The 14,419-nt window shown below is 42.0% G+C and overlaps 1 protein-coding gene across 11 annotated transcripts in view; it reads left to right on the top strand.

The window, feature by feature from the left end:
• KIAA0825 (KIAA0825 ortholog) overlaps positions 1-11,926 on the top strand; it is a 401,465-nt gene extending 389,539 nt beyond the window's left edge. For 10 of the 11 annotated variants that reach the window (XM_039545356.1, XM_039545366.1, XM_039545362.1 and 7 more), the window contains one exon: positions 10,116-11,926. In XM_039545356.1, the coding sequence (XP_039401290.1) occupies positions 10,116-10,239 (124 nt within the window). In that variant the 3' untranslated portion in view covers positions 10,240-11,926. The remainder of the gene's footprint in view (positions 1-10,115) is intronic. The other variant, XM_039545359.1, reaches the window with a different exon arrangement.
• The last annotated feature ends 2,493 nt before the right edge of the window (positions 11,927-14,419 follow it).

Here is a 14,419-nt window from a genome sequence, read left to right as displayed (position 1 = left end):
ACTGTTATCTACTGGGTAGTCCCAGATATCTAATAATAAAGTTTCAGCCTGATTAAACCATATCCAGAGTGTCCCATCCTTCTTCTGGGGCATTGATTGTGTTAATATCAACGTCATGATTTCAGACAAACATTAAGCCTCCTAATCCTGTTGATGGTTATATTGGTTGTTCCTTTCACTGATCTGTCATAGAGAGGAATGCCCGGTGATTAAAGGAAAAATGCATGCTGGTGACCAACAGATTATGAATGAATGCAAAAATGGGTTATGTCCTGAAATAACTTTTAAAGTATTAAAAAACCTTTTTGATCTGAGCACTTAGCCAGTTTTCAGGGGGTTGTGAGTTGTTTCTGTTAGGAAGAGAAATTGATGATGGAGTCAAGTATTTCTTTGGTGTGATCCTGTTTATTTACAAAAAAATGTATACCAAGTCCTGTTTCCCTGAATACCATAGGAATCAAACAACAGGAGAAAGTTATTTGCTCAGAGTTCCAAGCCTTTTTCCAGCCAGCGCTTTACCCAGAATGTTCTCCTAGGTCATGTCTACACTACCACTTACGTTGGCAAAACTTTCGTCGCTCAGAGGTGTGAAAAAACACCCCACTGAGCCTCATAAGTTTTGCCAGCATAAGCCCTTGTGTGCACAGTGCTATGTCAGTGGGAGACACTCTCCCGCCAACATAGCTACCTCCACTAGTTGAGCTGGTTTTATTATGTCGACAGGAGAGCTCTCTTCCATCAGCATAACGCGGCTACACAAGTGATCTTACAGTGATGCAGTAATATGCGTACAGCTGTGCTGCTGGAAGCTCGTAAGTGTAGACATGGCCTTAGTTTTTCTTGGGTGACACTGGTGTTTCTCCAGCCATCGTGGCTTCTTTGCTTCTCTGATATTTCTGCTGCTTCTTTGCCACCCACACAGATACACCGCTGCAACCATATCAGTCCCATTCTTGTGTTTATCGGACCCTTGAGAAACCACATGGCCCAGCCACTGCCCAGACTTACATGCAGTCAAGTCATTGGGCAGTAGTTTTCCATTGTTTCAGCTATTATTAAACAAAGGAGCATTTAATTTTTCCCTCTTGTAGCTAAAATGGAAAGTGGCTTCCCCACCTGGCAGTTTCAATGGAGTGGTGTAATTGCCCAGCCCCCAACTTAATATAAGGTGTTTTTATAGTATTTCCAGGAGGGAGGGGAAGCTTGTATTTGAGGACTACATTTTGATTTTACTTGCACTGATCAGCATAACTCCCCTTAAATCAGATTATTCCAGATTTACACCAGCGTAACTGAGATCCAGATCCATAATCTGACCCAGAATCTTTAGTAAAACGTAAACAACCTAAACTACTCTAGCTTCTGAGACGTGCCTATTATTACATTAGTGCTGCTTTTAGTGCTAATGGTCTTGTTCTCATTGAGAGTTGCCATGACCATTTGTCCTGTGATCAAAGAAATTATAATATGGATTACCTACCTGGACTTGTCTTTATTATAAAAACTATTTCTGTTGGGACTCTTTGATCCTATGCCTAGGCTAAATTATTATAAAGATTTGTGCAATATTGTCATACTAGCTACAAAGATGTTACTCTCAGAAAAGAACTACCTCCAACCCCAATTACATTGGAAAGGGTTTAAAGACACTGGTTCATTCTATCTATGGATAAATGTCCCTTGCCCCTAAATGATGAGTATCAGGAGCCTGATTCTCCTCTTGCTTACATAGATTTTATATCAGTATAACTTAGACTGGTGTAAAATTGAAGTGCAGGATCAGCAATCAGGACTTTATTGTTTGGTAGGTTTTGATAACTGTTTTGGACAAGACTGAGAGTATGCTCCCCAAAACAACAAAGAGGAGGAAAAGAGATGTTTAGTTCCTGTTCGAAAGATAGTTTTAACGCTGCTGTCATTTTTGTTGTCTTATTAGTTATATTTTAGGCACCTAGTGCCTTATGCAGGCATCATTTTAATCTAAATAAATAAAAATACATAAAATATTATTGGATGCTTACCATTTTATAATTGCTGATATAAACTGTGTGAATTCAGTGTACCATAAAGAGTATGTATTGGTTAATTTTGAGTGAGAACTACTCAACTCAGTCACAGTTTGTCCACTTAATTTCACTTTCTATTAGGTATTCTTATTATTTTCTGGGACATTTCAATGCCAGAGTCGGATGGGACACCCAACTCTGGAGCGGCACAATAGGCAAAGAAGGGATGGTAAACTCCAGTGGTATTCTCTTCAACAAACGTGTGGAGTATGACCTGCTCATCACAAATACCATCTCTAGGCAGAGTAACAAATTTAAGACCACCTGGAAATATCCTGGGTCCAAATACTGGCACCTCCTTCACTATGTTATAGTCAGAGCCAGAACCGCCCAGAGGATTCAGGGGGCCTGGGGCAAAGCGGAGGAGCTGCGGCATTTGTACTCACCCAGCTGCGGTTTGGGTCTTCGGCAGCATTTCGGAGGTGGGGGGCCCTTCAGTTGCTCCGCGTCTTTGGCAGCACTGAAGGGCCCCCCGCCGCCGAAGACCCAGACCACCGCCGCGCCAGGGCTCACGGGGCCCCTCCGGGGCCTGGGGCAAATTGCCCCACTTGCCCCCTCCCCCCCGGACGGCCCTGGTCAGAGCTCAAGATTACGCTGATGTCTGTATAACACAAACCATGAGAGGTACAGATCACTGTTGGACAGACCATCTATTAGTAAGATCAGTCATGTACCTGCAGCTCACTCCACCACACCGCAAACACCCAAAGACTAAGCGAAAGTGGTACAACGTCAAAGCACTTCAGGACCAAGCCAGCTGCAAGATGTTCCAGCAACAGCGTCTGAGAAATTCTCTAACTTGCCTGATAACATCATTGACATTCAAGAGTACTGGGATCAACGTAAAAATACCATTCACAGTGCATGTGCTGAAACTATAGGCTATTCCACTCATTGGCACCAAGACTGGTTTGATGAAAACAACGAGAAAATCCTAGCATTAATTCAACAGAAAACAACTGCATTCTGTAACTGGCAAAATGATTCCTCTAACCAATGAAAACATGAGGCTTATCTGCTCAAAGCCAAAGTCCAAAAGAAGCTACGTGACATCAAAACCAAGTGGTGGTAAGAGAAGGCTTCTGATATCCTGGGTTTCGTATACCAAGATAACATGAGAAGCTTCTTTCAAGCTACAAAAACTATATATGGGCCAAGCTCCAAAGGCCCAACTCCTTTATGTTCCCAGGATGGCCCCACCCTCCTCAAGGACAATGTGGCCATTAAACAATGCTGGAAGGAGCACTTTGAGAACCTACTAAACCACAAATTCATGGTCTCTGAAGACACCATTGAGTCTATTCCACAATGCTCGGCAATGGAACACCTTGCTGATCCCCCATCTTCTGAGGAAGTCTGACAAGCCATCACCCAGACAAAAAAATCACAATGCACCAGGCCCAGATACCATCTCAGCTGAGATTTTTTAAAGATGGTGGAACAATGCTCCAACATAAACGTTGCTAACTCTGGACCTGTGAAGAAATTCCACCTGACTTTAAGAATGTCAACATTGTTACAATATTCAAGAAAGGGGAAAAATCTTTGTGCGAGAACTATAGAGGTATTGCCCTCCTCTTCATCGCAGGGAAGATCCTTGCCCAGATCCTACTAAACCACCTTCTCCCCTGCCAGAGGAACTCCTCCCCAAATCACAGTGTGGCTTCAGACCATCCCAAGGCACAACTGACATGATCTTCGTGGCATGACAGATTCAAGAGAAGTGCAGAGAGCAACACCAGGAACTGTTCATGGCATTCATTAACCTAATCAAGGCCTTCGACTCTTATCAATCATGATGCCCTATGGAAGATACTGGGTAGGTTTGGCTGTCCACAGAAATTCATTTCCATCATCAGACTACTCCATAATGGGATGAGTGCCACCTTTCTGTGCAAAGGCTCAGAGACTGAACCATTTATCATTCACACTGGTGTCAAGTAGGGCTGGATCTTTGGTCCAACACTCTTCTCCATTTACCTTGCCGTGATCCGATTCTCATCCTTGACCACCTTCCTGATGGAATCAGGATTGAGTATCGTATGGATGGTGAACTCCTCAATCTCCGACGTCTCCAAACAAAATCTAAGATCACGAGATTTGGCGTCACTGACCTTCAGTATGCAGATGACTGCGTCATTTTCAGACACACAGAGGCTGACCTAAAAAGCACCCTAAATCTTTTTGCAGATGCCTATCACAGCCTGGGTCTCTCTCTCAACATTGGGAAAACCAAGGTACTCTACTAGCTCTCACCTGCACAAACTACTCTTCATACTCCACAAGTCACCATCAGTGGAGAACCCCTGGAAAATGCGGACCATTTTCCATACATTGACAGCCACCTCTCCCAAAGAGCCAGCATTGACATGGCAATTTAATATAGGATCCACTGTGCCAGTATATCCTTTGGAAGACTACTCAAACGAGTCTTCAATGATAGGGATCTGCAAACAGGCACCAGTTGTCATCCCCACCCTTCTCTATGGATGTCAGACCTGAGTAACCTACAGACGACATCTCAAGCAGCTGGAGTGGTTCCAACAGCACTGCCTCAGGAGGATTCTCAGGATCAGCTGGGAAGACTGACACATTAACATCAGCGTTCTCTCTTCAGTGAACATCAGCAGTACAAAGGCAGAGGTCATGAAACACCAACTCCACTGGGCTGGCTACTGTGCACGTGTTCCTGACTCTCGCCTCCCGAAGCAAGGACTCTTCTGTCAGGTAAGTCAGGGAAGAAAGGCTCGCAGAGGGCAGTGGAAGCCCTTCAAAGACGTATTGAAAGTACACCTTAAAAAGGGAGGCATCAACCCAATGAACTGGGAGGACTTGGTGCGAAACAGGACATAGTGTGGCGCCACACCATACACCAAGCCACAGCCCGCTTTGAGGAGAACAGATGTGCTCATGAGACAGAGAAGTGACAAAGGAGGAAAGAAAGGGCACAACAGTCCAGCCAACAACTGTGTCTCCTCCAAGATTACACCTGTCACTTCTGTGGGAAAATCTACAGGTCACGAATTGGGCTCCTCAGCCACTTAAAAACCCACCAATGAACCCCCTATGCAGATATCATCCTCGCATCGAGGCAGGGGCGGCTCTAGAAATCGGGCTGCCCCAAGCAGCGCGGAGCGCTGCGCCGCCCTTCCCCGGTCCCGCGGCGGGTCCCCTCTTCCCGCGGCTCCGGTTGAGCTCCTGCCGGCATGCCTGCGGCAGGTCCACCGGAGCCCGGGGCGAGCGGACCTGCCGCAGTCATGCCTGCGGGAGCTCAACCGGAGCCGCGGGAAGACGGGACCCGCCGCAGTCGTGCCTGCGGCAGGTCCGCTCGTCCCGGGCTCCGGTGGACCTGCCGCAGGCATGCCGGCAGGAGCTCCACCGGAGCCAAATGCCGCCCCCCCGGGAAACGGCCGCCCCAAGCGCCTGCTTGGCGCGCTGGTGTCTAGAGCCGCCCCTGCATCGAGGGATAGCCAAAGAAGATTCTTATTGTTCTTGTCCCCCATGTGAACAGATAGTATTGTCTCATTATAAAAATATATTCCTAGAAACAAAAACTTAGTTAAAGCTTGTTAGGATTGCTTCTGTGCAAAACATGCCCATATAACCTCTTAAAAGCAAGGCTATCTGTAACACTCACACTTCACATTAGTCACTCTCAGAGCCTGACCTTCATCAGAGGTTGGTTGTCTCCAGTGGAGCTGAAAAGTTTTGGTTCTGTTGAGATCCAGATGAGGATTATCTCTACCCCATCAGGAGCTTGAGACAAGGACCCCATTGTTCAAGGACTATGTAAAACCTGCTCCCAAGAGTTTTCACCCAGATTTTTAAAGATATTTAGGCATTGTCTAACTGATTTAAGAGCCCAAATCTCATTTTCAAAATTTATTTAGGCACTTAGGAGCCTAAATCCCACTGACTGTCATTGGTTCCCATTGATTTTCATCTTCCTCCGCAGCTCATGGGTTGCAGTCATGGAGCAGCTGAAGAGCCTTTTTGAACCCCCCTTACTTGCATTAGCTAGACCATTGTCAGAATTAGTCAATCCATAGCAGAGCTCATTTACACAAGAAGAAAGGCATTACTCACCTTTCAGGATCTGGCCCAAACTGACTTTCAGAATTATGGCCAAGATTTTCAAAATGTGATTTCTAAAGTAGGGTTCCTAAATCCACATTTAGGCACCTAAACAATTGATAATTAAAATTAATGGGAGCTGCAGGTGCTCAGCAGTGCTGAAAATCAGGCCAAACTTTAGGCACACAGTTTTGAAAATCTCTGTGTCCTGCAATGTCATTAACTATGTTTAGTGACACTAAGAGGTATAAGTAATCATCACTGGGTTTCAATGTTTTCAAATATTTCATTTGCATAAAATGTAGTTAAATTACCTTAAATATGTACATTTAACAATGAAACAAAGAGATAGAAGGTGCACAATCTCAGTGTCTAAATCCAGTCATTAAAATGTTTATTTAGATAATATTTGTTTTATTCCTAATTTGTAATTAGTGCTGCACCTTTTCAACCTAAGCAGCTAGTCAAACTTCAGAGCCCTGTGACGTTCCAATTGAAAGTAGAAATTGATGGAGTCTAGTATTTTCTTTGATGCAATTTTATTATATACAAGGAATATACAAAGTTCTGCTTCTCCAAACACAGAGATGTGTTGCCTTAGCTCAGTGGTTCACAACCTTTTTTCATTTGTGAATTCCTAAAAAATTTCAAATGGAAATCTTAGACATAGTCTGTTGGATCCCCAGAGGTCCGGGGACCACAGGTTGAGAACCTTAACTATCTCTTAGCTGTCTTAAATGAAGGATGCATTCATACATCAATTTGAATGAGGTTTTAACTCAATTAATAACAAGGTTTCATCCAGCTCATAACATTATTTATACAATAATCATTTTGCTGTGTATTTGTAAAGTATTAAATCGCAGTAAAGCATACAACACAGACAGACCCCGGTCCTCAGGAGCTAAGTGCATGAGTCTCTACTGCATAAGCTAAAAGCTAACTGACTATTAGCTAAGGCTGTAGAGCAGACTCAATCTCTTTCTCTCTCTCTCTAAGTGGTCTCTGTGACACTAGATGGGACAGAACACTACACCCGGGAGATGTGTGGCTTACATACATATGCAAAAAAGAACAAACATCAGACCGCTTTTTATGTTTTGCTTTTTCTTAGAGAGTGTTAGCCTTATTTCCTTGGCAGTTTAATTAGTCAATATCCTGCTTAATCAAGAATCAATTAATGGTTTTATTAACAGCTAGAATCTGTTTTGACACTGATAAATAAAACATATCACAATCTGTAAAATGCAAAAGTAATTTTTCTGCATTTTACAGTTTTTGTAATTTGTTTTGCCTTTGTATGTGGTGGTAATCAATAGAACGTATATTTTATTTATTGGCATTTCTATAGACCTCATCACAGCAGTATTTCAGCATCTTATAAATAATGAATAAAACATCACAACTCCTTATGATGAAATATATTATTATATAGGTGGGGAAAAGGAGGCACACAGCGATTAAGTGGTTTACCCAGGTTACATAATGAGTCTGTGGTAATACTAGGAATATTATTTAGCACTCCTGAGTCTCCATCATGTACCTTAGCCACAAGACCATCCTTCCTTCAAGGGTAAGGATAATTTGGCAATGGTTGTCTTATTTATACAGAATAATGTAAGGTATATGTTATACTTGGTTTTATTGGATTACTAATTATGGAAGTCTTTACCACTAATGCTTCAGAAAATGCTTTGAAAAACTTTGTTTTGAAGCAGTTATTCATATGTGTATTGTTTACCCATTTTTACTAATGGCTTTGCATGATATCAGGATCTTTGCTTAGAGGGTCATCTATTCCTGCTGTCCATCTAAGATCTCCTGCATGGTTTCTCTAGATTTTTCTATGTTCACTAGACCTTACATTTTTATTTTTAAAATGAAATTACTAATCCTTTCTGACAGTAAAGATACATCTTCACAATGCATATCAATGCATTGCTGTCATTTTGTATCAGTCTGCCCTCAGATATGCACGTGCAACTCTCATTGAAGTCAGTGGGACTTTCAGATAAATATTGTATCTTTTTACAGAGGACAGAGTGGCCCAGTGTAGACAGTATTTATTAGCAGTCAGGAAATCTGAGTTCTCTTCCTGGTACAAACATTGATTCTCTGTGTGACCTTCAGCACTGAAGTTCTCTATACCTCAGTTTTCCCATGTGTAAACAGTGGTGATCATGTTATTTATCCACCTTTGTCAAGTGTTTTGAGATATCATTATAGGCTCTTTGGTGCAGGAACTGTCATTGCGTTGTTTGTTTGTACAGTGCCTAGCACGTGATCCATGATTGGGGGCCCTAGGTGCTGTCATAATACAAATAATAAATAATAGTCTGTGGATGAAAAGTGTTGAGTAAGTGCTAAGTCATTATATTACTACAGCCAATCAGACAGAAACTGAAAAGGAGAAGTTTGAATTTCTTGTATTCACCTCAGTAGAAATGCTTGGGGGGGGAGCATGGAGAGCTCACCATTTTGCTACTGATATCATACCAGAAACATTTAGGAATTGAATCTATCATCACTTATATTGCATTGCAAATGGATGTGGCACTACAGTAAAATAGACTAAATAGAGTCCCTGGTCCAAACAACTTATTCTAAAAGCACAACTTGTTACAACAAAGACAGAGGGCCTTATTCCATTCTTACATACATCAGCATAAACTGGGAATAACTACCCTCATGTCAGTGGAATTCAGTATAAAATTGGTGTACACGAGAACAGAATCAGACCCAGAATGAGATGTAATGCTATAGTGTTAGCGGAACAGGTAGGCCTTCTGGAGATTTTTGGAGGAAGAGGGGTTCCCAGTGCAGTTGAATGCTATAGTCATGACATTTATTGGAAAGGTTTTCAATAGGTCTGTAGAAACTATTAAATACTCTTAATCTTGAAAATTGAGATGTTTGTTGCTGTTCTTAGAAGTGAGAGTAAAATGGTGTTTACATGTTATCATATTAAAAAAACCACCCTGTTTCTGTGGAGTGGTTTGTGGGACTTTAGTAAAATTTTGCCCCATCATCAGCAAATTCAGTTCTACTTAATAAACTAATAAATATGTTTGAATGTCCTTCCTTGTGTCTTACAATAACTGATGCTGAAATATGAATGGTGCTAAATAAAAATAACTATCTGCACAGTCATTCCCTGCAGATGTTCCTAATAATGATATGAAAAGTAATATTATAAAATATGAATAATATTTCTTAAAATAAGCCTATGTATCACTGATAATAAAAACATACATACAGAGAGAGAATGTAGTAAAAAGAGATGCATAAATGTAATTAAAATATATATTTTCTATCTAGGGTGCTCTGTTGTTCACCCAGGATCCAATCCCAATTCCTTTTGTAGTCAATGGCAGTTTTGCATTAATTTTAATGGGGGTAGCTAATGGTAGGTTAGAGTGAGCATCCATATGAGGAAAAGGGAAGATGCTTGTGTCACTTCTAGAGTTGACAGTGTATGTGACATTTTCAAAAAACTAAGCCATTTTGTAAGGCAGCTCTTTAAATTCATTTGTACCACTTTAACAGCATGATGACCTGCCACACTGTTCATGAATAGAGAATCCTGTGCTATCTGATTTTCACTTTAAAGTAATTAACTCTGGGAAGTATATGCCAACCTCCATCTCAAAAACACATGCTAGCTGCTCCACCTCTCTCTGTCAGTTTTGCATTGCTTCTGGTCAATTTGCTATTAAGGTGTGATACAAAACTGAAAGGGAAAATGCTGGGGCATAGACATAGGAGGAAGCTTGTCAGAGATTTGGCAGTTTAAATGCCAGAAGGCTTGCATAGGGTGTGATTTTTCTGTTCATATGTAGTGTGGTTCAGAAATTTCAGTTAACACAATACGTTTGGCAATAAACACATGGTGTCTATGTTGAATTTTTTTATCAGTTTGTTTAATGACTGATTTGAAAAATACAAGGGAACTAACAAAACTATATTTTCTTTCAGATGGGAGATGAAAGAAGATGGAGCTCTGGAAGAGGAAGAAAAAGCTATGGTGGAACACCTAAAAGAAGTTTATTCCATACAGACCCCTCTTGCCTCAGAAGATAAAGAAGAACTGTCACCTTGAAAAGAGTTTGTGTAGCACTTTCTGCTGAATTAAACATTATTACAATAATTGTTTAGTGATAACTGGAAAAAATCCCTCTTATGCATACATTAAATGACTAGAAAACTGGGGAACTTGTATCTTGATGAGTAGCAGTTAGAAATGAAAGGATGTTGCTTTATTATTGCCTAGTCACCCCCCTTAAAACAGCAACTGTTACGTGTGAGGTAGACAAGAATAACGTGAAAATGCTGTTACACAGCAGGACATACCTTGGTGCAGTGGAGACAAGAAGCTGAAGGCCAGTTGAGAAACTGTTTTAAAAGCATAAACACCACAGCATTATAAATAATACTACTTTGGACATTTTCCAGCCTGAGTTTGCCAGTATATTACAGATGCCATGTGGGGGTCCAAATGTATCTAACCCTATGTGGGTTAGACGATAGAGGTCAGAGCTCAGGAACCTCTTCCCTAGTTCCATCCAAATTCAGCCTTATGAAGGACTGCTCAGGTTAGTGGTGATAGGCTCCCCAAAGAAGGGGAAGATTCCCAAGGCTATGCCATGGACCTGGCCTCTCACCTCAGCACCCAACTTTTTGTGTGGAGTGCAGAGGATACATGCTGTCCCTTTTGAGTGACTGTAGCAGAGGCTGCTTTAGTGGGTGCTTCCACAAAGAAATTGTGTCTTTCTCAGGCATGCTGCTCCCACTGAGGTGGAGTGTCTCCTCATCCACCATGCCATGGGGCTTAGACTTAAAAGCACATTGCTCCCAACATCTTTAAAGTTAAAAATGCTTTAACATGCTTTAAAAAGCTTTAAAATACATGCTTTTATTGAAAACAAAACAGTTCAAGTGCAGACAAAGAACCATCTTAACAGTGAACTGAGAAATGAAAAATCTATTTTTCCATCCACTGCTTCTTTCTAATGTAAGTATAGTTAAGTCCTATTTTCAATGATAACCCCTGTACAGCTGTGTTATCTGATATTCATATCTGTCACAGTCAAAATTTGTATTTTCATCTGAAATTCTCCTTCAACAAAACCAGTGTTTTAAAGCTTTTTAGATGTCCCTGAGGCTGTTGTTTGTTGGCTGCAAGGAAGAGCTCATGAACATTCCCTCTATTGTAAAAAAATCAGACTTTTTATATATTTACTTTTTTGCATTGGAAGCATGGAGTTCTTGTTTCCCTTACTTTGCTGGAGGATACTGACAAGAGCTTAGGAGGGCTGTGACCTGAGCTGTAGCTCTCCCTGCTCTGTTTCCTGGGCAGGGGGAGCTGGTTCTTACAATCAGCACACAATGGGTCTGAATCTCCTCTCATAGGAGTTTTTTTTATTGGTATAACTCCATTGAGTTGAACGGAATTACTCCTGATTTACAGTGATATAAACAAATGGAGAGTTGAACCCCGTGTGACCTCTCTTTTCCAAAGGACCTTGGTAAGATCACTTTAAGACCTAAATAGTGATGCTGCATGAGACGCTAATCTAATCCAATCTCCCCTGACTGGTCATTTTTCTAATGTAGATCAGACATTAGACGATTTCAAATGATATCTGCATCTCATAGTCTTCCAAAGATCTTCCCTGGGTCCACTAGCAAAGAGAGGGAAATGAGGCACTGATATTTCTAAAGTGTTAAAAACAGGCACGGCTCCAGGCACCAGCATGCCAAGCATGTGCCTGGGACGGCAAGCCATGGGGGGCGCTCTGCCAGTCGCCGCGAGGGCAGCAGGCAGGTTGCCTTCAACAGCATGCCTGCGGAGGGTCCGCTGGTCCTGCGGCTTTGGTGGACCTCCCGCAGGCGTGCTGCCGAATCTGCAGGACCGGGGACCTCCCGCAGGCAAGCTGCCGAAGGCAGCCTGCCTGTCGTGCTTGGGGCGGCAAAATACCTAGAGCTGCTCCTGGTTAAAAATAAAAATGAAAAAGTAGTCGTTTTTAACCTTGAGACAGTCATTATACATCATAAAGAAGTGCTGGAGAGTAAAAACAATTTTCCCCTGCTTTGGATTTCACTTCTAAAACCACAACTAAGCTTTTAAAGCTTGAAACATGGATAGCAGGATTCCCTAAAATGATAGATGCAATTTGCTGGCAAATGAGGCATACATGCTCCTAGCCATATTAATAATATGTCAAGTGGGTGGAGGTCAATCAGCATACTTGGATTAGTCTGTCCTATTCTGTCAAAATTTATTTTACTGTGTAGAATATCTAATTAATTTGTTAGTGTATAGTCAGACAAAATAAGGGCTTGTCTACACAGGGAAATTGACTGAAATAGCTATTCCATAATAGCTCCCCATGTGATGCTTTTATTCTAGAATAAGAGTGCCTTTTTCTGATAAACTTTGGAAGTAGATTAAGATAAACAGGAAAAAGGCACTCCTATTCCCGAGTAAGAGTGTCCACATGGGGAGTTACTCTGGAGTAGGTATAATGCTTTAAATTTACACCCTTCCTTATTCCAAAATAAATGTGTGGGCAAGCCTTAAGAAATATCATTCTCAGTACCTCCCTGCAAAAGTGTACTTAATAGCAACCCAGTGGAAAACTCTGGGATAGTTACATCTTCCATAATAGGTATATATATATATTTAATCTTTACAAAGTAAAGCTAAAGAGACGGAATCAGCAGTCTGAATAAAGTCTGAAAATGTTCACAATATCTTACTCAGATGTTTTTCTTATACAAATCTACTCTGTCCTTATAAACCTAAGAGTCCAAACTAATTCATATTTGAAGCTGAAGTTTTCCCTAAATCATTAGTGAGGAATGCAGGTATAGTCCATATGAAGTGCTTCTTCTCACAGACTCTCAAGATGTAATGGGGGGAAAAGCAACAAGGGAAAATATCTTGTACTGAGCAGGCACTTTTGCAACATTCTGTGTTTGTTGAGTGGAATTAAGTCTGAATAAGAGCAATGGAGGTTTATAATGATGATTGCTAAATGGGATACCATTGATTTGTCAGAAAGACTGTTTATTTTATACTTAATGCATTTCTTGAAGGAGAGCAAGGATGGGAAGAGAGATAGCTCAGTGGTTTGAGCATTGGCCTGCTAAACCCAGCGTTATGAGCTCAATTCTTGAGGGGGCCACTTAGGGATCTGGGGCAAAATCAGTGCTTGGTCCTGCAAGTGAAGGTAGGGGACTGAACTCAATGACCTTTCAGGGTCCCTTCTAGTTCCATGAGATAGTATAATTGTAAAAGATATAGGAGTTTAAGGGCCAGATTCACTCAGGTGGTAATTCACTGGTGTAATCTGATCCCATAGCCATGCTAATTTTCCTGGAAAGACCGCCAAGTGTAAGGATGTCACAGGTGGCACTAGTCCTCTAAGAGGGAAGAGGCTAGTGCACATCTGTCTGGTCAGTGACCATGGGCCCTAGAGGGAGGGAGATTGGGTGAGTCGGGTGTGAGAGTCAGTCAGGAGTGGGGCAGAGAGAGAGCAAGAGAAAGCACTTAAATGTGGGACTCTTGCTGCCTGAAAGAGAAGCTACCGAGAGCAGAATGCTCTGCAGAGGCTCACTGGGACTAGGGAGACAGGGAGAAGCCTAGGTGGTGGGAAGAGGAGACTCTGGCGGAAGAGGAAGGCCCAGGGGAGTGCCACTGTGCTGTACGTGCAGCATGGAGCTGGGAGGGACATGAGACTGTGATTAAGCCCAGTGTGGGTGGATACTGTTTGCACTGTTGCTTTGTTTGCGTTTTTGAACTCTAGAAGGGGACTCTGGGGTAAGCCCGAGAGCTCACCAGTCGGAAGGATGACTGAGACTGATAAAGAGCCTGGAGTCACAGAAGGAAGTGGAGCTCGAACCTTTTGAATTATGTTATTGAACTTTATTTGGGGATTTGCAGTGACCATATTAATCAATTACCTAATGACCTAGATGTTATTACCCTAAGAGAATGTTGGAGAAGTATTCTTGAGGAACCTGAGAAGGGAAAACCAAGGGTAGGGCAACCGGAGGACCATGCCACCCCATGAGGGTGCACTCCAACATGGTGATCCTATGACAAAGGATTATATTTCTGTTGGGTACAACTAACATAGCCCTGTCTTGATGGGCTAACTCATCTGAGTTAGCTTAACTCGATAGGAAAGTCCTCTTACCGCTCATTAATAAGCAGGCTAACTCATTTGAAGCTGTCTTGGAGTGTAGTACAGGAAGTCTAGGCTACAACATAGCCA

This window comes from Mauremys reevesii, linkage group 6, assembly GCF_016161935.1.
Source record: "Mauremys reevesii isolate NIE-2019 linkage group 6, ASM1616193v1, whole genome shotgun sequence".
Lineage (NCBI taxonomy): Eukaryota > Metazoa > Chordata > Testudines > Geoemydidae > Mauremys > Mauremys reevesii.
This window is presented reverse-complemented; position numbering and strand designations above follow the sequence as displayed.